The sequence below is a fragment of the Ahaetulla prasina genome, chromosome 1 (genome assembly GCF_028640845.1).
Source record: "Ahaetulla prasina isolate Xishuangbanna chromosome 1, ASM2864084v1, whole genome shotgun sequence".
Classification (NCBI taxonomy): Eukaryota; Metazoa; Chordata; class Lepidosauria; order Squamata; family Colubridae; genus Ahaetulla; species Ahaetulla prasina.
In genome coordinates, this window is record NC_080539.1 from 78580041 (window position 1) to 78602287 (window position 22247).

Consider the following 22247-nt stretch of genomic DNA (forward strand, 5'->3'; position numbering starts at 1 on the left):
GAGAGACTAACATACTTAAATTGGCTAGGAGCTAAGTAAGACCACCTGAAGGTCAACTGGTTTAGTTTATTTCGGTAGTTTAAAGCTGGTTTAAACTACACAAATTTAGTTAATTTAGTTTGTGTGTGTGTGTGTGTGTGTGTGTGTGTGTGTGTACTCGTGTCCAATTCGCTTTAAATTTCATGTGTTTGTTTCATAAGTGCTTCCATTTCCCCTATTATTTAATGATGAAGTCTAAAGTTCTTCTTAAATCCTTTTCAAACTCATGTACTTCTTATGAAAAGGTATTTATAAACTTAAACATTGGAAACCTTCTATAAACATAGCTTGTGTATCAAGTCATTTTTAAAGAACTTATTTTTTAAATGAAAAAACAATTAAATAGCTTCAATAACTAGTGCAATTGATCTGAACTGAAGCATCTATTTAAATCAGTTCTGATTTGGTTGATACTTTCCTAAGTAAACAAGAAGATTAAATTAATTAGCCAACCAGGAATATGCAAGAGATTTATGACAAACGTAATTAAAATGATTCCAGCACAATCTAGTTATGATAGCAAGGAGACTTCTTATCAGAAGCAATGCTTAAATTTTACTAATCAGACCTAATTCATATTAATTGCTGAAGTTCAACCTTTGTTCTTCCCACAATGATCTAATAAAAATCTGAGGTGGTTATTAAAAACTGATCTATCAAACAGGAAGCCTTCAAAGACATCAGTGCTTCTTCCATTCAAAGCATATAGTGAAGAAACATAGATTTCCTATAAAGGGTTCCTATACATCAATTGTTTTCATTGGGGAAAACAATTGGAAAAGGAACATGATGATATCCAACTGAGAAATCCAAAAATCTCAGACATAAATAAAAAAATCTGACTATCTGAGAAATCCTCAAAAAATACCAAAGTACGTGTTACAAATGGCAAATTAATTTGAAAAAGGTTTCTATCATTATACATATTTAAAATGTAAACATAAATAATGGGTGAAATGCTACCGGTTTGCTCCGGTTCGGTAAACTGGTAGTGATAAAAACTACCGGTTCGAGCGAACTGGTAGTAAAAAAATGCTTTAAAAAGGTTCCAACATTTGCATGGCACAGCTGTGCCGCACGATCCTTGGAACCTTTTTTAAAAACTTTTTTTAAAAGCATTTTTACTACCTGTTCGCCAGAACCGAACAGTAGTTTTTACCAGTAGTAAAAAATGCTTTAAAAAAGAAAAAAAAAGGTTCTGAAAATCACGCAGCACAGCTGATTGTCAAAAAAGTTTCAAAAAGGTTCTGATGATGGCACAGCACAATCAGCTGTGCTGCGCAATCACCGGAACCTTTTTTTCTTCTTTAAAGCATTTTTTTACTACCGGTTCTGGCAGCTAGGTAGTAAAAATTTGCTTTAAAAAAGGTTCTGACGATCACAGCTGGTCTGTGCGATCGTTGGAATCTTTTTTAAAAAACTTTTTAAAAGCATTTTTTTACAACTCGTTCTGGTGAATAGGTAGTAAAAAAATGTTTTAAAAAAGGTTCTGACGATCACAGCTGTGCCATGCGATCGTCAGAACCTTTTTTTTAAACCTTTTTAAAGCATTTTTTAAACTACTGGTTCTGGTGAATAGGTAGTAAAAATGGTTAAAAAAGTTTTTAAGAAGGGTTCTGACAATCAGGCGGCACAGCTGTGACCATCGGAACCTTCCCCCCCCTTTTTTAAAGCATTTTTTACTACCTATTCGCCCGAACTGGTAGTAAAAAATGCTTTAAAAAAGTAAAAAAAAAGTTGGCCATGCCCACCCAGTCACATGACCTACCCCACAAAGCCTCGCCCACAGAACCGGTAGCAACAAATTTTACATGTCACCACTGATAGATAAGGATATAGAGACAGGGGAAAAGAAGACATTCGGGTTTGTTTCTGCTACCGAAAAGAAGAAACACAACCTTTCATGATTTCTTCTTCTCCCTGCAATCTTATGAGTGTGTGGAAAGTGACACAAAGCTCTGGGGACACAAAGGGATTTAATAAAAACTGTCTTCCCTCTTTTCTGTCAAGGCATTAAAAACTGTTTATAAACAAAAAGAATACTTCTGTTTGTAGCTGTGGAATTTGGTTAATACCAATTACTGAGTTTCATTCATTTATTTGTAACCGAGATTTGTATCTCTCTCTACCCAGAGAAGAGTACATATTCCTATTATTGGGAGAGTGACTTTGTAGCTGTGCATACCGCCATTTATTGTGTGAATGGATAAATAGATATATATATTAAAGATGAAACTTATTGAACAAGAAATCTACTGGCTCTGAAAACATTCCAACCAAGTCATATAATTTATCATTGGTCACTATTTTCCTATGCCTTCCTATGCCCTCTTCAAAGTCTTGTTCTTCTGATGTTCAAACTATTATTATTTGATATTAAATGCTACTATTTATACCACTCTCCTCCCCAAAAGCTAATGTCCTCAAGAAATACTGGAACTGCAGTTCCCTAAAATTAGAACATTGGCGTGCAGAAAGTCTCTGTCACTCCAGCACAAACTGATTCAGATAAACTGCCCTCCAATATTTAAAGCAGTCTCCAAATATGCTCCAAACCAGGGGTCTCCAACCTTGGTCCCTTTAAGACTTGTGGACTTCAACTCCCAGAGTCCCTCAGCCAGCAAAGCAAAGCTGGCTGAGGGACTCTGGGAGTTGAAGTCCACAAGTCTTAAAGGGACCAAGGTTGGAGACCCCGGCTCCAAACAATTGGAGATCCAGTTAAGGCTTGGAGTCTCACACTGCTTTAGAGCATTTAAGATGATGATGATTATAGTTAGTCACAGTCGGCCACATTTTAGACTGGATTTGGCATTTTTATCCACTTATCGAGTCCTTTCCAAAGACCTGCGATAGGCAGATGTTGTTGTATTAAAGTATTGTCACAGGATATATGCTCTTCCAAGTAAAGCTTCCTTTTACAACTGACTGATGGTGATTATTATAATTATATTTATAAATGTGAAATCACAGCTGCCAGTTCTTCAGGTGGTGTTTTATTTATTTATTTATTTATTTAATTAAACTTTTATACCGCCCTTCTCCCGAAGGACTCAGGGCGGTGTACAGCCTTCATTTAAAACAATTAATATACATATTAAAATAACAATTAAAAAGCTTATTCAATAAAAGGCCGAAATTAAAACCGTCCAATTGACCATATAAAATACCCAGTAAAATTACAATTAAAAATTAAAAATTTAAAATTTAGAATTTTAAAAATCAGGCCAGTCCCGCTTGGATAAATAAATAAGTTGGCCTTCATGCCAAGAATTTAGGCCTTCCCAAGAACCTAGGATGCCATAATGTATCTGTGTAGTACAGGTGAATAGTATAGGTGTGGATCCATGCCACGGGGCCTTTTGCAATTGACAGATGGAAAGCCTCTCAGAGCACTATTATTATTATTATTATGTTTGTCAGTCAGATGCTTAGACTGGATTTGGCATTTTTATCTACCTATCAATTATGGACATTTACTGAGAAAGTTACCAAATAAGGCAATAGGTTTAAAAAGGCCCCTTTCCTTTTTTTTTTTTTCCAAATCTCAAAAGCCTCCTTTATCTGAGACCAACAACTTAATCCCTGGATTTAGTATATAATCCCATAACAATCATTCTTGGCTTAAGTGCACAAACTATGCTACTTTTAAAAACTCATCAGGGACATTCAAAGGAAGATGCCTTGATATGGCAAGTTAAATTTAAAACTGGCTGCTTTGAACTGCCCTGTTCAGCAGAGCTAGGCCAGTAGAGGAACATATATCTTTGTTACTATAAATTACTTCTTAAAACAAAACAGGAATGAAAATCTTCCTTCCAGAAACATGAAAATAATTTTAAACTGCCTTATATATTATGGTACGTTGCACTGCGCTATATCCCCTTGCACAAGTACTTATTATTTCACAAAGTAATTCATATGAACGTAATAAAGGGAAAAGGAATTGGTTTTGCCTTTTTTTGCATTCATAGTCTAAAAAAAGTGGAGAATGGAAAAAAAGAGTAAAAATATTACAGTTGGACAACACCGAATCAAATGGCAAGTTGCAAACTGAATGGGTACAACTTGGAATAGTCAGGCAAATTATTGTTGTTGTTGTTATTATTTATGACATACAGCTAGAAAAGTTTAATCTTTCCTTACCAATAATTTCTTCTTCACTAGAATTAGTGCAACTCTTTTCTATCTCATCAACGTTTCTAGCTAGTAGTGTGGGATGGAATGTATAGTCCCCCATTCTTTTTACATACTGAGAACAACTAAAAGTTGTACCTGGATGGTCATTCTGACAAAAGAAAAGCAACTTTGTGTAACAGCTGCTCTTTATCTTGGGCCAAACAAAACATGAGGAAAGCCACTAAATTTCTTATTCATATATCTAACCAATTGTTGCATAATATTGGGAGCAAACCTTTTACCATCAAAACAAGGAGAGCTGATTCTCAAACTATATAATATCCCCATAAAGCAGCATTCCAGAATGGGATCATTCCTGAAATAATAGTTCTAGTTTGTGCAAATCAAGCAAATTTCCAAGCAGAAATAGGTAAACTTTCTGTAAAAGCCTACAGCAGGAACCGTTTCGTATCTTCATACATTATTCTGAATTCTGTAATCCATTTTCTCCTGCCTGTTAGCTATAAAATATGTTTCCACTGCTCATAACATACTGCAATCCACTATCTCCCAAGAAGTCAGCTCACACAAAGGTCTTATCTTCTTCATAACTTTCCTGCTAGTCTGCTCCAAAAGAACCCAAAATGCTGTATCAACTGCTGAAGATCCATGGGCATCTGCAACTGGGAGATTTCAATGGATTATTCTCATTATATACGGATGTTGTCTTTGAAACCCAAAATTAATGACTATTTTAATGATGACCTCTCTAAATAAAAGAGAAGTAAGAAGTTTATCTAGCAAAAGAAAATAATCTTGCTTCTTGCCAGTTTGTTTTTTCCACATGATGGACTCCAACTTCCATAATATCCTATCATAATGGAAGGAACGAGATCAGAAAAGAGTGGTTTAAAATGCATCAAAGTTTCATATCATTATCCTATTTCATCCAGCACAATGGAAATCTAATATTAATACATTTTTCAACTGGGATAAAATTTTACTGTTTAAGGTTTTCTAATATCCCTTCAGTACTGTTCTTCTCAATATTATTTTTTAAATAAAGAAATTATTTCACAAAATAAAGAATTGTTTAAGAAATATATATGAGCTAAAACATTTGTTTAAATTGTAAATAAAGCCTTACTGGATTAGTTAGAAGAATCTTTGTAAAATGTAGTTCTTTTAAAAATATTTATTAAAATACACTGACATGAATTATTAAAATTCTACTTCTTTATGGAACAAGCTTACTGATGTTCAGCCAAGAACCCCTAGTAATCTTAAGCATGACAGACAGCTCAGCACTTTCAAAGGTGATAGATCATTTACCTTTATTCTTGAATTCTTGAACTCACCTGGGAATAACCAACTACGTGCACTGATTGTGAAAAATTCTGCAGTACCTCATTCAACTTTCCAGAGAGTATTACAATTAAAATTATTCCATTATCTAGGAGTGCTTCTCCACGACTTTGGTCCATGGATAACCATTCTTTTCCAATCATTCAGCACATCATTCAGAAGCAGCTAATCAACTGGCATTCTTCATTCATACAGAGAATCAGCTCCGGTAGTCATCTCAGCTGAATTCTATTAGGCTGAGGAGTCTTCTTCAGAGTTCACATTATTTTTCATATATGTAGAATAAAGATCATTGTTACAGCGAAGGGGTAAAATAAGCATTAAGATTTCCTCAAACCCTGAATTGATCTGCGCTTTTGTTAATGTGAAAAGAGGATCTTAGAATATTTATTTGTGCATTGTTTGTATCATTCAGAATTTGCTTTTTTTCCTTGTATGTCCTTGACTCAAAATGAAACAAGGAAAATTCCTTAATTATCCTCAGAGCGTCTGGCTCCTTGGTCATTCATCACAAATTTAATTCCTTACTCTGAGAAGGAGCAACTTTAGTCACTTTCCAAAATACAGTATATTTTCCCATAAAAGCAGAATTGGTTTAAAATGTACTTATAAACTCAATTTCTATATTTTACACTTTTACTTGAAAGTTTCTATGGCAAGTTTCCTTAAAAATACATTCTTCATCACAGAATGATTTTATAGCATATTTTCCTATGGAAAGATATCATCTTTATTAAACTTTACTGAGAATTTCTTACCCATATTCTAGCTTTTCCAGGCCCAGATTATCCTAGATTGCTTGTCAGAAAAGAGATTTCCCATATCTGAACAAACTAACTAGACTGGGGAAAAAAGCAAGTATCCAAATCCTTACTAATTGTGTTCTCATGTCATGCACTGCATTAAAGGATTATCTCACTCTTTTAAATGACTCTTTACATCACAGCTGTGTCATGGGGTTGTTAGACTCACAGGATAAGCCTCCTTAGCTGCTTTTAGTTGCTGGAATATTCTTTTACTCTGAATTTCAGGGTTTTTTCCTGCTATCATGATGGATAATCAAGTGATTCCCAAATCATTAAGCCATGCATAAAAATGTCATGTCAGATCAAATCATACCAGAATGATAGTAAGAAAAACTTATAATTAGCACAGAATACAACAGAGATTGGATAGATGTTGTTCATTCTCAACTGTTTTCATTCTTTCTGTTGTTGAAAAAAGCCTAATGATGAAATCAGATGTTTTGACTACAAGTTGGGACACGCACACACAATCACACCTCTTTTCTGATTGCTTGGTTACTTGGCATATAAAGGCTAGCTGCCAGAACTATGGTCCTTAAGAAAACATTTATTAGCATCCTAAATTTCTTTCTATGAAAAAAACATCATTCATATCCACAGCAATTGCCTCAGTAGCAAGAATGAAATTAAAGATGGAGGAGTTACAAAAATCCTCTCATTGGATGAAGGGAAAGCTGGACTTACATGAAGTGTTCTTCTAGATAGGACCCTACCGAAAATGAGAAGACAGGGTTTGGTACAGGCTTCATCCCAATTTCTGAGAGTAAGATGCAGCACAATAATACAGCTATAATAAAATGGGTGGGTTGAGAACCACCTAAAGTTTGATATAAATTGGGCTAGCTATATAAATGTTATAAATAAATAAATAAATCACTAAATAAACAAACAAATAAATATTGAGTAAACTGCCACTATCTTTGGAAATAACTAATTAGGGTCCTTGAGTGGCTCAGACTGCTAAGACAGTCTGTTATTAACAGCAGCTGCTTGCAATTACTGCAGGTTCAAGTCCCACCAGGCCCAAGGTTGACTCAGCCTTCCATCCTTTATAAGGTAGGTAAAATGAGGATCCAGACTGTTGGGGGCAATAAAAAGTTGACTTTGTATATAATATACAAATGGATGAAGACTATTGCTTGACATAGTGTAAGCCGCCCTGAGTCTTCGGAGAAGGGTGGGATACAAATGAAAATAAAAAAATTAAAAAATAAATTAAAAAATAAATGTTACTGGGTTGTTAATAGCTCACCATTTCCTTGGGAAATGGACAGCTTCTTGGACAGACCTAGTAAATCTTGACTTCCCCTTCATATAATGATTCCATTCTGTATTACCAAAACTGGAAAAATCACCACTGGGTACACAGGTGCTTCTCCTAGAAAGCCTGTTTTTCAGTTTTCAAGAAGGTGTCCCAGCAGATGAAATCTCTTTGATCTTGCTTCACAAGCATGAATTGCATTGTCCAGTTATGACTAGATAAAAATCTATTGTTCTACATCCACATCGCAACACACCAAAAACTGGATGTCCGGGAATGTGTGAGAGTCCTGAGGATACTGCTTTTGAGACATGATGATTAGATGATTTGTGGATGGCAGGGAAGAGGGCAGGCCCCAAACCAGCATCTACTGATCTTTCTGAGCCTTAGAAGGAAGGCAGGACCAAAAATAAAATTCTCATAGCATAGGGCCTGGTTACTTGCAGGGTTACCAATCTGTGAACATCTATGTCTATTCAATAAGATCTGAAAACTTTAGGATGCTACCGTTCTTGAATATAAAACAGTGCTATCTTTTGAGATCCAGGAAGGATGCCTTTTCTGTCTCTGTGGCTGCCCTTTGGGGGAAAAAAACATCTACTTCAAAATATGGATGATCCCTAATTTTGCTGGCTTTTTAAAAAAAAATCTGAAGACTCTTCTTTGTCTCTTTTTTGAAGCACTGGGCTAAAATATTACATGAACCATCTGTATGTGTTGGTTGTGTTATGTGAATTTATGTGCTACTTGTTGCTGTTTCTTTATACAAGTATCTTTGGCTTAAGATCACAATTCAGACCAGAATTTCCATTGCTAAACAAGAAGACTGCTAAGTGAATTGTGTCCAATTTTACGACTTTTTTTGCCACAGTTCTTAAGAGAATCACTGCAACCAAGCAAATAACTTGGTTGTTATGAAAATCTGGCTCCAATTGATTTTGCCTGTTGGAAACTTGCCGGGAAGGTCATAAACAGAGATCACATGACCTTGGGACACCCAAATTTTGATCATGTGACCATGAGGATGCTGCAAAGGTTGTAAATGTGAGGCCTGCACATGTCACTCTTTTCAGTGCTGCTGTTAACATTGAACAATTGCTAAATAAATAGCTGTGAGTCAAAAACTACTGTATTCGTAGTGGATGCCTTTTTAATACTTTCAACTTAATAGCTATGCAAAACTACTCAGCTAGAGGTTGAGTATAAAAACTGAAAAAACATACAAATATGTGAGTAAGAGGGACAAAAAAAAAACCTCCTGGTCGACGAAAGATGATGGGCTAGTGAACATGGATCTAGTAGTCCCTTCCCTTATTGTTCTATTTGTCACTTTACCCTTCTTAGTATAAACTGTATGCCATAGAAAGCTGTTGAAAAGTTCCAAGAACCAAATTCCCTAGACTGGTCTCCACCTTTGCTTGGAGAGTACTTGATCGTCTGCTATAAGAACTTGAGCAGCTAATCCCTGCAATGGACAAGTATAAAATAGATGGCCATAAGCAAAAAATCAAAGGCAAAATAGAATGTTCATCTTGACCTTACTTCCTTTCAAAATTTCCTGCACTATAGCAAGACCGCTGCATTCAATTGAACCGCTACTTCAATTTTTGGCAAGACAACCTAGTGCAGTGATGGTTAACCTTTTATGGACCGAGTGCCCAATGCACATGCAGCCCCCCGCATGTGCCCCTCTCCCCATGCATGTGCGCATGCCCCCCACATGCATCCTGCCCCCTATGCATGCGCACATGGGGCCCCACACATGCCCCATGCATGCGCGGCAGAGACCCAAAGACCAGCTGGCTGGCGGGAGGCATACATGCATGCGGATCTGAACTGGGGCGATGGGTCATGTGCTATCAGAGAGGGCACTGCGTGCCACCTCTGGTACGTGTGCCATAGGTTTGCCATCACAGACCTAATGGAAAGTTGTCTATTCTGGGAGACCTTTCAAGATTAGTTTCCTAGTAGCTGAGCCACCCCTCAATAAAGAGATTTCAGAGCTCCTGTGGTTTGTGTCTATCCATTTGTAGTTAATTGTGACAATATACATCTGATCAGAAAGGTATGTGGCTGTAAGGATTCTCCCCATACATCAGTGGTAGTCAACCTGGTCCCTACCGCCCACTAGTGGGTGTTCCAGCTTTCATGGTGGGAGGTAGGGTTTTGTCAAATTGTCAAATTATAAATTTTATAAAGCAAAGTTACTTCCCTACTTTATAAATCATCATTACTGTGGAACCGGTGGGCAGTTAGGAAATTTTACTACTAACAGAGATACAAAACTGGGTGGTAGGTATAAAAAGGTTGACTACCCCTGCCATACATGGAGAGGAAAATGTAAATGGCACCCACCAGGTGTGAGACATGATTTTCAGAGTTTTTCTTCAAGGAAGGTTCCAAGTTTGGATCCCCAATCTTTCTCTTTAAAAAAATTGTTAAAATAAAAAAGAGATAAAGGAAGAATTGAGCATTTTCTTTTTTTCCCCCATTACATAGACTAGCCTAGGTTCTAAAATGATTTATGGATATACATTGTATTTTAACCAAAAAAAAACCCCACACACTATTTTTATCTTTACTGCTCACTTATCTCCTAGATAAGATATATAGGGTAACTGTTTGATATAGCCTCATGACGCTCAAAACAGATTTTATGGACTTCTTCGTAATTATTTCTACTTTATAAAAAAGATACCTAATTGACATATAGTGATAGCCACCTAATAGATATAGAATTAGAATTAGAATTAGAATTTATTTGCCAAGTGTGATTGGACACACAAGGAATTTGTCTTGGTGCATATGCTCTCAGTGTACATAAAAGAAAAGATACCTTCATCAAGGTACAACATTTACAACACAATTGATGATCAATATATCAATATAAATCATAAGGATTGCCAGCAACAAGTTATAGTCATACAGTCATAAGTGGAAAGAGATTGGTGATGGGAACTATGAAACGATTAATAGAAGTGCAGATTCAGTAAATAGTCTGATAGTGTTGAGGGAATTATTTGTTTAGCAGAGTGATGGCCTTCAGGAAAAAACTGTTCTTGTGTCTAGTTGTTCTGGTGTGCAGTGCTCTAAAGTGTCGTTTTAAGGGTAGGAGTTGAAACAGTTTATGTCCAGGATGCGAGGGATCTGCAAATATTTTCACGGCCCTCTTCTTGATTCGTGCAGTATACAGGTCCTCAATGGAAGGCAGGTTGGTAGCAATTATTTTTTCTGCAGTTCTAATTATCCTCTGAAGTCTGTGTTTTTCTTGTTGGGTTGCAGAACTGAACCAGACAGTTATAGAGGTGCAAATGACAGACTCAATAATTCCTCTGTAGAATTGGATCAGCAGCTCCTTGGGCAGTTTGAGCTTACTGAGTTGGCGCAGAAAGAACATTCTTTGTTGTCCTTTTTTAATTGATGTTTTGATGTTAGCTGTCCATTTGAGATCTTGCGATATGATAGAACCCAGAAATTTGAAGGTTTCTACTGTTGATACTGTGTTGTCAAGTATTGTGAGAGGTGGAAGTATGGAAGGGTTTTTCCTAAAGTCTACCACCATTTCTACGGTTTTGAGTGTGTTCAGTTCCAGATTGTTTTGGTTGCACCACAAGGCTAGTCGTTCGACCTCTCGTCTATATGCGGATTCGTCATTGTCTCGAATGAGACCAATCACTGTTGTGTCATCTGCGAACTTCAGTAGCTTAACAGATGGATCATTGGAGATGCAGTCATTGGTATACAGAGAGAAGAGAAGTGGGGAGAGCACACAGCCTTGGGGGGGCCCTGTGCTAATTGTACAGGTATTTGATGTGATCTTGCTTAGCTTCACCTGCTGCTTCCTGTTTGTTAGGAAGCTTGTGATCCACTTACAAGTCTGTTCCGGTATCTGTAGCTGGTTTAGCTTAGTTAGAAGAATGTCTGGAATGATGGTATTGAATGCTGAACTAAAGTCTACAAAAAGGACCCTTGCATAGGTCTTTGGAGACTCAAGATGTTGTAGGATGTAGTGCAGAGCCATATTAACAGCATCATCTGTTGATCTATTTGCTCGGTATGCAAATTGCAAGGGGTCTAACAGCGGATCCGTGATGGTTTTCAGGTAGGAAAGCACTAGCCTTTCAAAGGTTTTCATGACTACAGATGTTAAAGCAACTGGTCTGTAGTCATTCAGTTCCTTGATGGTGGGCTTCTTCGGCACTGGGATGATGGTAGAGCGTTTGAAGCAAGAAGGAACATAACACATCTCTAGTGATTTATTGAAAATATGGGTGAAGATGGGGGCCAATTGGTCAGCACAGACTTTTAAGCAAGAAGGAGTTATCTTGTCTGGGCCTGGAGCTTTTCCTGGCTTTTGTCTGTGAAATAGGTCCTGCACTTCCTTTTCTGTGATCACTAGGGGTTGTGAACCCAATGAAATGGGGTCAGTTGTAGGAGGCTTGGCTGTTGTTGGTGTGTCTGAGATGGGGGTTGTGGAGATAGGTGGCTGTAGTTTCCTTTCAAACCTGCAGTAAAACTCATTCAGGTCATCTGCCAGTTGTTGATTACCTTCAGCCTGGGAAGGAGGTTTGCCATAGCCGGTGATATTTTTAAGAGTTTTCCACATGTTTGCTGGTTCATTTGCTGAAAACTGATTCTTTAGCTTTTCAGAGTAGCTTCTTTTTGCTGCTCTTATCTCCCTTGTTAGTGCATTTCTGGCCTGATTGTACAGCATTTTATCACCTTTTCTGTAGGCTTCCTCTTTGGAATGTCGTAGCTGCTTAAGTTTAGGTGTAAACCAAGGTTTGTTGTTACTGTGTATTCGCAAGTTCCTTGTAGGTACACATAGGTCTTCACAGAAGCTGACATATGATGTTACAGTATCTGTGAGTTCATCCAGGTCTGCAGAGGTATCTTTAAAAATATTCCAATCAGTGCAGTCAAAACATGCCTGTAGCTTTAATTCTGATTCCTCCGTCCAGGTTTTCACTGATTTAATTATTGGTTTTGTGGCTTTAAGTCTTTGCCTGTAAGCAGGTACAAGGTGAATCATGCAATGATCAGAGTGTCCTACAGCTGCACGTGGTAAAGACCGATAGGCATCTTTTAGTGTTGTGTAGCAGTGGTCTAGAGTATTCTTGCCTCTGGTGGGACAATTGACATGCTGAAAGTATTTTGGTAGCTCTTTCCTTAAGTTTGCCTTGTTTAGATCTCCCAAAACAATGGCCAGTGAATCAGGGTGTTTGGCTTCAGCCTCCATGATTTGGTCAGCTAGAGTTCGTAATATAACTAGAAGCTTTAAGTCCTATATCTTATCGCTGTATTTTAGGTTATACATCAGATCTCACTTTTTAAAAACCACTTCCAATTTTTATATTAAAAAATCTGTGTTTGAAATTTTCTTAAGAAACAAAGTATTATTTTTCCAAAGTTAAATTTCTGCTTTTATCATGTATACTAATGGTCGGACCTTAAAGGTCTCAGAACTACATGGGATCCTCCAAAACATCTTTTAATGACTCTTGGAGCATCATCAAATTACAATTGTAGAAAACTGGTCAATTCCATAAATTAAGGCTTACATGGAAACCTTTATGTTAACCTTGAATCAGACTTGATATCATCATCATCATCTCACCATCACCATCACCATCCTCTTTTTAAACAGCATCAAAAACCCATGCAGGAAAAAGTAAACACATGAGTAACTTTGTGTCACTGATCCCAAGCTAACACAAGATCATCCAATCCAAATATAAAGATAATCATGGAATATTATTATTAACATGTTATACCTGTTATTCTTACAAATACTGTAATAAGCAATGCTGTTCTGCTTGTCCTATCTTCTCAAGCTCTCAATCCAAGCAACATGATTGCCAATTTACTAACGGGGAAGAAAGCCAATCAATCTGTTGTATCTTTAAAAACAACATTTTAATCAGTAAATAAAATAACAAGAAATAAAATATTAAACTTTACTTGTTCCAGAGTAGATATATATACTGTAACTATACCCACACATGTAAGTTCAGGTAGTGTTCATTAGTGATTGCAATTGGAACTGGCAACTTGGTTGTTAAGCGAAGTGGTCGCTAAGTGAAACAGCAACTCTGCTCATGATCTTACTTCAGCTTTCAATTATTTTATGGATTTGAAGAAATTATAAATCACCCTGACAACAAAAGTACGTATAGTCAAGGCTATGGTTTTCCCAGTTGCAAAGTATGGTTGTGAAAGTTGGACCATAAGGAAGGCTGAGCATCAAAGAATTGAGGCCTCTGAACTCTGGTGCTGGAGAAGACTCCTGCGAGTCCCTTGGACTGCAAGCTGAACAAACCAGTCAGTCCTAGAGGAGATCAACCCTGACTACTCTTTAGAAGGCCAGATCCTGAAGATGAAACTCAAATACTTTGGCTATTTAATGAGAAGGAAGGACTCACTGGAGAAGAGCCTAATGCTGGGAATGATTGAGGACAAAAGAAGAACGGAATGACAGAGAACAAGGTGGCTGGATGGAGTCACTAAAGCAATTGGCAAGAGCTTAAATGGACTCTGGGGGATGGTAGAGGACAGGAAGGTCTGGAGGAACGTTGTCCATGGGTCGGACATGACTTTGCAACTAACAACAAATAAATGCAAAGATTGGTCACCAAGTTACTTTTTCATCAATTTCATAACTGTTAAACAATCATTGCATGACTGCAATCACTAAATGAGGACTCTATAATCGTCATATAACCATTCTTCTAAGTTGTACAAACTGTTAATACAGGACTGGCTCTATACAGATAGCCATTGACTTACAATCACAATTGAGCCCTAAATTTCTGTTGCTAAGTGAGATACTTGTTAAGTGATTTTTGCCCTATTTTATGACCTTTCTTAAGTGAATCACTGCAGTTGTTAAGTTAGTAACATGGCTGTTAAGTGGATCTTGCTTCCCCATTGACTTTGCTTGTTAGAAGGCCACAAAAGGGGATTACATGACTCTAGGACACTGTAACCATCATAAATATGAATCAGTTGTCAAGCATACAGTTTGAACATGCGCACATAGAGATGCTGTATGAAAAATAATCATAAGTCACTTTTTTCAGTGATGTTGTAACTTTGATCAGTCACTAAATGAACTGTTGTAAGTCGAAGACCATCTGTACAATTTACCACCTACAATAAGACTAAATAGCAAGTGGCAACCTCACACATAAGTCACGATGCACAGTATCTAGGGCACATGAGACAGAAAATTCAATTCTTCTAGTATCTGACTTTACATATATAATAAAGCAACACAACCATTTCCTGTTCTTTTATGATATCTCAAAACTTGATGAGAACCATCTCATTCAATCGAAGTACAGCCAGCCTGCAAAGAGTGAAGAAACCCTCACTATTTCTTCTCCTCTATCTATTTAATCCCCATGATTTTAAATGCTTGGACCAAACTTTCTTATATGTTAAATATTATGAGTTCCTCTTCTTTGCAGATTTTCTTTGTTAAGATTTGCTGAGATGCATGTCCAAGACAGTACTTTTTCATATTTGAGATGCACAGAGTCTACAAGATCCAACTTTGTAACAGTCAATCGATTCTGCCAGGCAGGCTATCAATTCTGCCAGGAAAGCTAACTGCAATGGTGATGCCCACCTCAGGAGCCATTAAGTCTAGCTGTCCCATAGCTCTTGTTCCAGGACATAAGACTGATAAAAAGATGATGAACAGGGCAATGAATCCTACTAAATTTATAATATTCTTTATCCAGTTATTTTTTTCCCTTGGCTTATTAGATCAGCACTTCTGAAAAAAATCTGCTAGTGGAAACAGCCTGATTCTGTACAATCTCTGATCTTCTTCATGTCCCTCTATGCTACTTGGTTCAGGGATAAAGCATCTCCTTGTACCTTTAATGGAAGCAAAATCTCAGACGGCAACATAATTACCTGTCCTGCAGTTAACGAACATGGCCATTATTCAACAAAATGTTTTAGTCTGATGGCAATTTAGCCTTCATTACACTGAAATGGAGAATCAGTAAAGCAAACAAAAAGGGAGCACAAAATAACATTAGCTCTTTAAAGATGATGTCACACCTGCTTACAATCACATAAGAATAGCAACACCACATTCTCTGGCTTTGCTAACATGTCTTGGCAGGCTACCACCATGCTAGACTTCTCTTCGTACATTGACTTTTCAATATGGTTTTGAAGGCTGATTCTGCAAGAGTTGTGTAGAGACTATATCCTTTAGAACACCCCTTCCCACTGTTGGGATGGTGACCTCAACCACTGAATCCAGTTCCATTTCTCATCTTTTGCAGCTGGAAATATAGAAGGAAGAAAATTCCAAAGGACTACTGTTACCTTGTTTATATTCGAGGTCATGACCACTCCTAGAAGCTTACCTTCTTAAGCTTTTAATAGCTTTACAACATGCTGAAATTCCTATCTAAAACTTTTCTAGGCAGCGAAGAAAAAAAATTCAGCATTTGCATTTCTCCCCATTAGGAGATTTTCCAGGAAAAAACACCCACTCAACATGCAAAGAAACCACTACTTTATGTTTAGAATTCTGCAGCACCAGTTGTATTTATCAAACATGTTTAGAAACACCAAACATATCTGAGATCAGGTTACTACTTCATCCTAAAGATCTATTATTTGCACTGCTAATTTAGCAATCCACAGAATGGTTGACAGAGTTGAAGACTGCAAAAATAAGGCAGCATGTTTGGTTTATTTTAGGGCCATGAATTCTGGTCATTGCAAATGAGATCAACCACTCTATATTAAATATCTTGACACTCTATCATAGAACTAGTTAGTACATATGTATTTCTTAAAGCCACAAAGTACTCTGTAGGTACGAATCAATGAGGGAAAATCCTTTCTAACGCACTTACTTGATAGGGATACAGAGTAATACCATTTGTTCTTGACAAGGACCAGGTGCCGTCTAGGTACTGATGAGCCTGGATAGCCACAGAATTCAGGATGTTACCATTGCTGGGACTGGTAGCCATCTGTACACTGACCTTTGTCTGGTGTCCCAAGGAACCATTTTTCTTCTCTATCCCATTAACGATTCCTATGTTGTTCACCTTTCCACTGAGTTTGTTAGGCAGAAAGCCAGCATAATTGGAAGTAGCATAAGGAGCAGACAGGTATGCCCAGTCTCTGGGTTGCAGACTGCCCATATGTCGAGAGCCCACTAAGGTGGGAATATTGGGAAGGGGAGGAGGAGAGCCAGGAGAAGCATCACAATGTTCTGCGTTGGCTGCTTGTTCAAGTGTTAAGACCATCTGAATAGCCTCCTGCTTCAGCTGGTTCAAGTGAGTGGCACACACATCACACCGGTTGTCTCTCTCATTCCATGCTTTCCGGGTAGTATTGGGAACCTGTAGTTTGTCATGAATCACTGAAGAAAATGCCGGATCCTAAAAACCAAAAAGTAAGAGAAAACCATTAAACTAAAAGGACACAAAGAAATCAACTTTATTGTATTTACTGTAGTGTTGATTTTAAAAAAATAAAATGTAAATATATTTATGTTTCTGCTAAGATTAAATTGGGCATCATGTTCTTGATTACCACCTGGAGATACATTTAGGAGTTGCTTCACTAAAAGCTATTTCATTTGCATTATGGTTACTCATAACAATATCATTTCAACACTGAGAAAATTAGAAATTTCTTTCATTATTAATTATATCCCATTTACTCAGATTTGTTAATTAAAATTTGTACTTGATGTTATCCATTCCTCATTGTCTACTGATTGTTCTGAGCCAAAGGATTAACCTTCTAATAGCTCACAAAAGGAAACCACAGGTGGAGCTCACTTTAAAAAGGTAAAGATTCTCCTTGCACATACTTGCTAGTTGTTTCCGACTCTAGGGAGTGGTGCTCATCTCCGTTTCAAAGTCAAAGAGCCAGCACTGTCCGAAGATGTCTCCGTGGTCATGTGGCTGGCATGACTAAATGCCAAAGGCACACGGAACACTGTTACCTTCCCACTAAAGGTGGTCCTTATTTTTTTACTTGCATTTTTTGCGTGCTTTCGAACTCACATACAGACTTCTATATTCAAAAAGGTGATCTCAGTATCCCTTCTCCTCCATTTTCAAACATATAATTTTTCTTAGATGTGAAGAAGGGAAGTACATTTAAAATAAGAATAAATGCAAACAGTATTCGATAATGCTAAAATTAATATATCAGGAAAATAACCACCAAACTCAGACAGAAGGAATAAAGACTATTCATTGTTGGGAAATTACTCTGTCTTTACAAATTGATGACACATCTTTCTTTTCACTAAAGTCCATAGTGATTCAACATGTGGAGATTAAATGATTAATGAATCATAGTATCTCTTACGTCAAACCCTCCAAAAAAATAATTGTCAACAGAAGACCAGGGAAATCTGAATAACAGTGTGAAAGCATTATCTAATTCTGACTACTATAAGAGCATCAGGCATATGTATTTCCTCATCAACAGAAATGTTTAATATTACAATTATTAAAGAAAACTCTCACTTTATATTTTGGATGAACTACTTGTGCTAGCCTAGGAACACTGAGCAAAGAAAGCAAAGGACCAATATTCTGGTACCCATATATTTAGTCAGGCTCACTTTCGGTAGATTATCATACAGGAATCTTTCCAGCCTATTTCTGCCTTCGGAATATTGACTCTTTGCAAACAAAGAAGTAGCACAACCAAGCAGAAATCTTTATCCCATAGCAGACGGAAGAGCACTGACTGGGCCATCTAGAACTATCTAAAACAATTGTAGGATTTAAACCAGTTGATGAGTTTAAATTTCTAGAGCTTTTTTTTTTAATGGAAAAAGCATTACTAGAAAACTGACTTCACCTTATTCAATCCCTAAAAAACCCAAAAACTTCAAGTACATGAATAAGAAATAAAATATATGAACCAAAACAAAAGGGATATCAACTTTCTTAATAATAAGTATATCTTAATAATCAATATATAAGTAACATTCCAACTTTATCCCTGAAACAAGTACTTTATAATTCTGCAGAAAATGATCCAGAATGGCCACTATAGATCACATAGGGGGAAAACAGATTATTATTGTTTACATCAAAGCTTTCAAACTGATTGCTGGAATAGAATAACTGTAATGTTTTGGCATTAGTTTACTTTCTGTACAGTTCCAGGGGGGCTACCGGTGAATTTAATGAGTAGAAAGTTTATTAGTCCCATAGGTGTGCATAAAGCTGGCAGAAGGAGTTCAAGCTATGTATAATTTGAGTTGCACAGCATAAGTAGTAGGAGGATGCCAAGTTACACACACTGTTTGAGCTTTTTAGGCTTTAAAAACTCAGCAGGAAACATCAAAGAAATAGGTCCGCTTGTGAGACTTACTGTCAACTTGAAAAGTCTATGGTATTTTGGCAGTCTTTCTAAAAGTCCAGCTGGGGAAGGGAACTCTGAGCTTTTCAAAACTCAATTGGTTATTCAAGGTTATAATTACATGCTCCTTTTCTGATAAAGAAAGTTTGGTTGTGTTTCAGGCAGAGGTTTAATGGAAAGCTACCAAACTTGTATCCCTACTGTACTGCAGTGGTGAAATCTGAACCGGCTTACTACTGGTTCACGTGCTGCGCATGCATTGCCTACCACACACCAAATGCGAGGTGTGTGCGTGCGCAGTGCACACGAAAAAGATGCATGGGATAAGTAGAACAGCAGGCGGGAGGGGAGTTGATCAGCTGTGATGCGCAATCTTCTTTTTTACTTTTAAAAGCATTTTTTACAACTTATTCGGCCAAAGAGCTTGTAGAAAAAATGCTTTTAAAAGTAACAAAAAAGGCTCTGATGATCAGGCAGCTCAGCTGGGCATGGGCAGAGGGGGGGCAGGGATTTTTGCTACCGGTTCTCCGAACTACCCGCCACCATCACTACCAGATCAGCTGATCCAGTCCAAACCGGGAGCATTTCACTCCTGCTGCACTATAAGCTAATACAGTAAAAGATATGAAAAGTGTCAGATGACCCCAATTTCAAAGATCACATAGAAAATACCACACAAATTACAAAGTTAAAAAAGGATGAGGCAAGTGGGGAACTATATGTTGTCTATATAGTTGGATATGTGAAATATACCACCCATATAATAATGTTGTCTTGTACTTATTCCATTGTTTGTGTCATTCACCTATTTCAGTTTATTACTGACTAAATGAAGCTCTTTTACTTCATTGGAAGGCATTTCTCACACCAAAAACTTAAAAGACACTTTTTAATATAATATATAAAGCAAGAATGAAATGATACTGGTTTGGGCCAGTTCACCCAAACCAGTAGTAAACAATGCTAGTAAAAAAATGTAAAAAAAAGTTCCAATGATTAGCTGAGTTATGCGCAATCATCGGAACTTTTTTTTTTACTTTTTAAGCATTTTTTTTACTACCGGTTTTCTGGAACTGGTAGTTAAAAATGCTTCAGAAAGTTAAAAAAAAGAAGTTCCGGCGGTCGCTCATTGCTCAGCTGATTTTCGGAACTTTTTTTTTTTTACTTTTTAAGCATTTTTTTACTACCGGTTCAGGCGAACAGGTAGTTAAAAAATGCTTTTAAAAAGTAAAAAAAAAAAAAGGCTTGGACGATCGCGCAGCACAGCTGTGATAATCTGAGCCTTTTTTAAAAAATTTTAAAGCATTTTTTACTACTGCTTTGGGTGAATAGGTAGTAAAAAAATGCTTTAAAAAGGGGGGGAAAGGTTCCGACGGTCACACGACACAGCTGATTCTCCCCCTCGCTGTTCTACTTACCTTCCAAGCCCCCTTTTGGCATGTAGTGTGCATGCGCACTCCGTGCACATTTGTTGCAAACTATGCATGCGCACGTGCAGTACGCATCCACGGCCAGCAAACCGGTAGCAAACCGGTTCAGATTTCACCACTGATATAAAGGTGAATATAAGGGATTCGGTGGCTCCGGGGCTAGGAGGTTGAGCTTGTCGATCGAAAGGTCAGCAGCTCAGCGGTTCGAATCCCTAGTGCTGCCGTGTAACAGGGTGAGCTCCCATTACTTGTCCCAGTTTCTGCCAACCTAGCAGTTTCAAAAGCATGTAAAAATGCAAGTAGAAAAAATAGGGACCATCTTTGGTGGGAAGGTAACAGCGCTCCATGCACCTTTGGCGTTGAGTCATGCTGGCCACATGACCACGGAGATGTCTTCGGATAGCGCTGGCTCTTCGGCTTTGAAAAGGAAATGAGCACAGCCCCCTAGAGTCAGCAACAACTAGCAAGTATGTGCAAGGGGAACCTTTACCTTTTATAAAGGTGAGTAACCTACTCCCTTCACTACGGCCATTTTTTAAACTAGTACTTTCTCTATTGGGCTGCGAGAATGACCTTGAGAGACAGGAGTTGGGGTGGTATTCACTTACCTTCACTACTGGTTCCCAGATGTGAGCACGCACAGCAGGGCCTTCCGCCCATCCGCAGAGTGTCAAAAACGTAGATAAATGGGACGTGATTACATCCAGGAGGGTGGGCAGAGCCTCCAGCAGCTTGCCCGAACCAGATAGAATCGGCTGAATATCACCACTGGACAGGAAGAAGACTACAGCCTAGACCAGGGGTCTTCAACCTTGGCAACTTTAAGCCTGGAGGACTTCAACTCCCAGAATCCCCCAGCCAGCAAAGCTTAAAGCTTAAAGTTAAAGTCCAGGCTTAAAGTTGCCAAGGTTGGAGACCCCTGGCCTAGACAACTGTCTGATAAGAGAAAAACTTCAAAGCAGCAATGGAGATGAAGAAAACATTTCAGAACTGACCTTCCTAATTCTTCCTAGTTCTCTGGAATGAAAAGGCAGAGGAAGAGGGAAATGCTTTTAGATTTGCAAGGTTCTGTTACTGTAACCTTACAACAAAGGAAATATTAATATTTTTGGTTTTGGTTTCTGATTTGGATTACCTTGAAGGACAGACATCAGTCTTACCTTTATGTTTCAGAGAACTAGGGAGAGTCAATTCTGAGATGCTGGACAGTCAATTCTGAGATGCTTTCTCCATCACCATTCCTGCTTTGGACTCATTCTCTTATCAAATAGTTGTCTAGGCTGCATCTCTTCTTCCTGTCTCTCAAGGTCATTCTCACACCCCATTACATTTGAGGGGCCTGTAAATCTTGTAGTCTTGGTAGGTTATCAGGCAACTATTAATAAAATTAATGAACACACCCTATTCAAATTAGGGGCCACAAAACAAACATGTAAAGGAGTTTAAGACAGACCCGGGGAAAGTATGAGAGAGGCATTAAGGGGAACAGATTGTCCTGAGACAGAGGGAACCAGGGGAAAGAGATTCAAAATAACCTCGCATTGATATTGTTTAATATCCTTCTCTGTGGGGGCTCCCACCCTCTGGAATGAACTTCCCCCAGGACTCCGTCAACTGCCTGACCTTCGGACCTTCCGCCGCGAGTTGAAGACATATCTATTTATTCGCGGAGGACTGGCATAGAAATTTTTAGTAGTTTTTAATATTTGGATTTAAATTTTATGGGGTTTTATGGTTTTAAATGGATTTTAATTTGGCCTTATATTTAATAAGTTTTTTAATTACTGTTTTATTGTGCACTTTACTGTTTTATCTGGCTGTGAACTGCCCTGAGTCCTTCGGGAGAAGGGCGGTATAAAA

The 22247-nt window shown here is 37.8% G+C and overlaps 1 protein-coding gene across 4 annotated transcripts in view; it reads right to left on the reverse strand.

Annotated features, from left to right (window-relative positions):
• KIF26B (kinesin family member 26B) overlaps positions 1-22247 on the reverse strand; it is a 361542-nt gene that overhangs the window by 226680 nt on the left and 112615 nt on the right. For 3 of the 4 annotated variants that reach the window (XM_058165242.1, XM_058165253.1, XM_058165264.1), the window contains one exon: positions 16473-17006. In XM_058165242.1, coding sequence (XP_058021225.1) covers positions 16473-17006 — 534 coding nt within the window. The remainder of the gene's footprint in view (positions 1-16472; positions 17007-22247) is intronic. The other variant, XM_058165246.1, reaches the window with a different exon arrangement.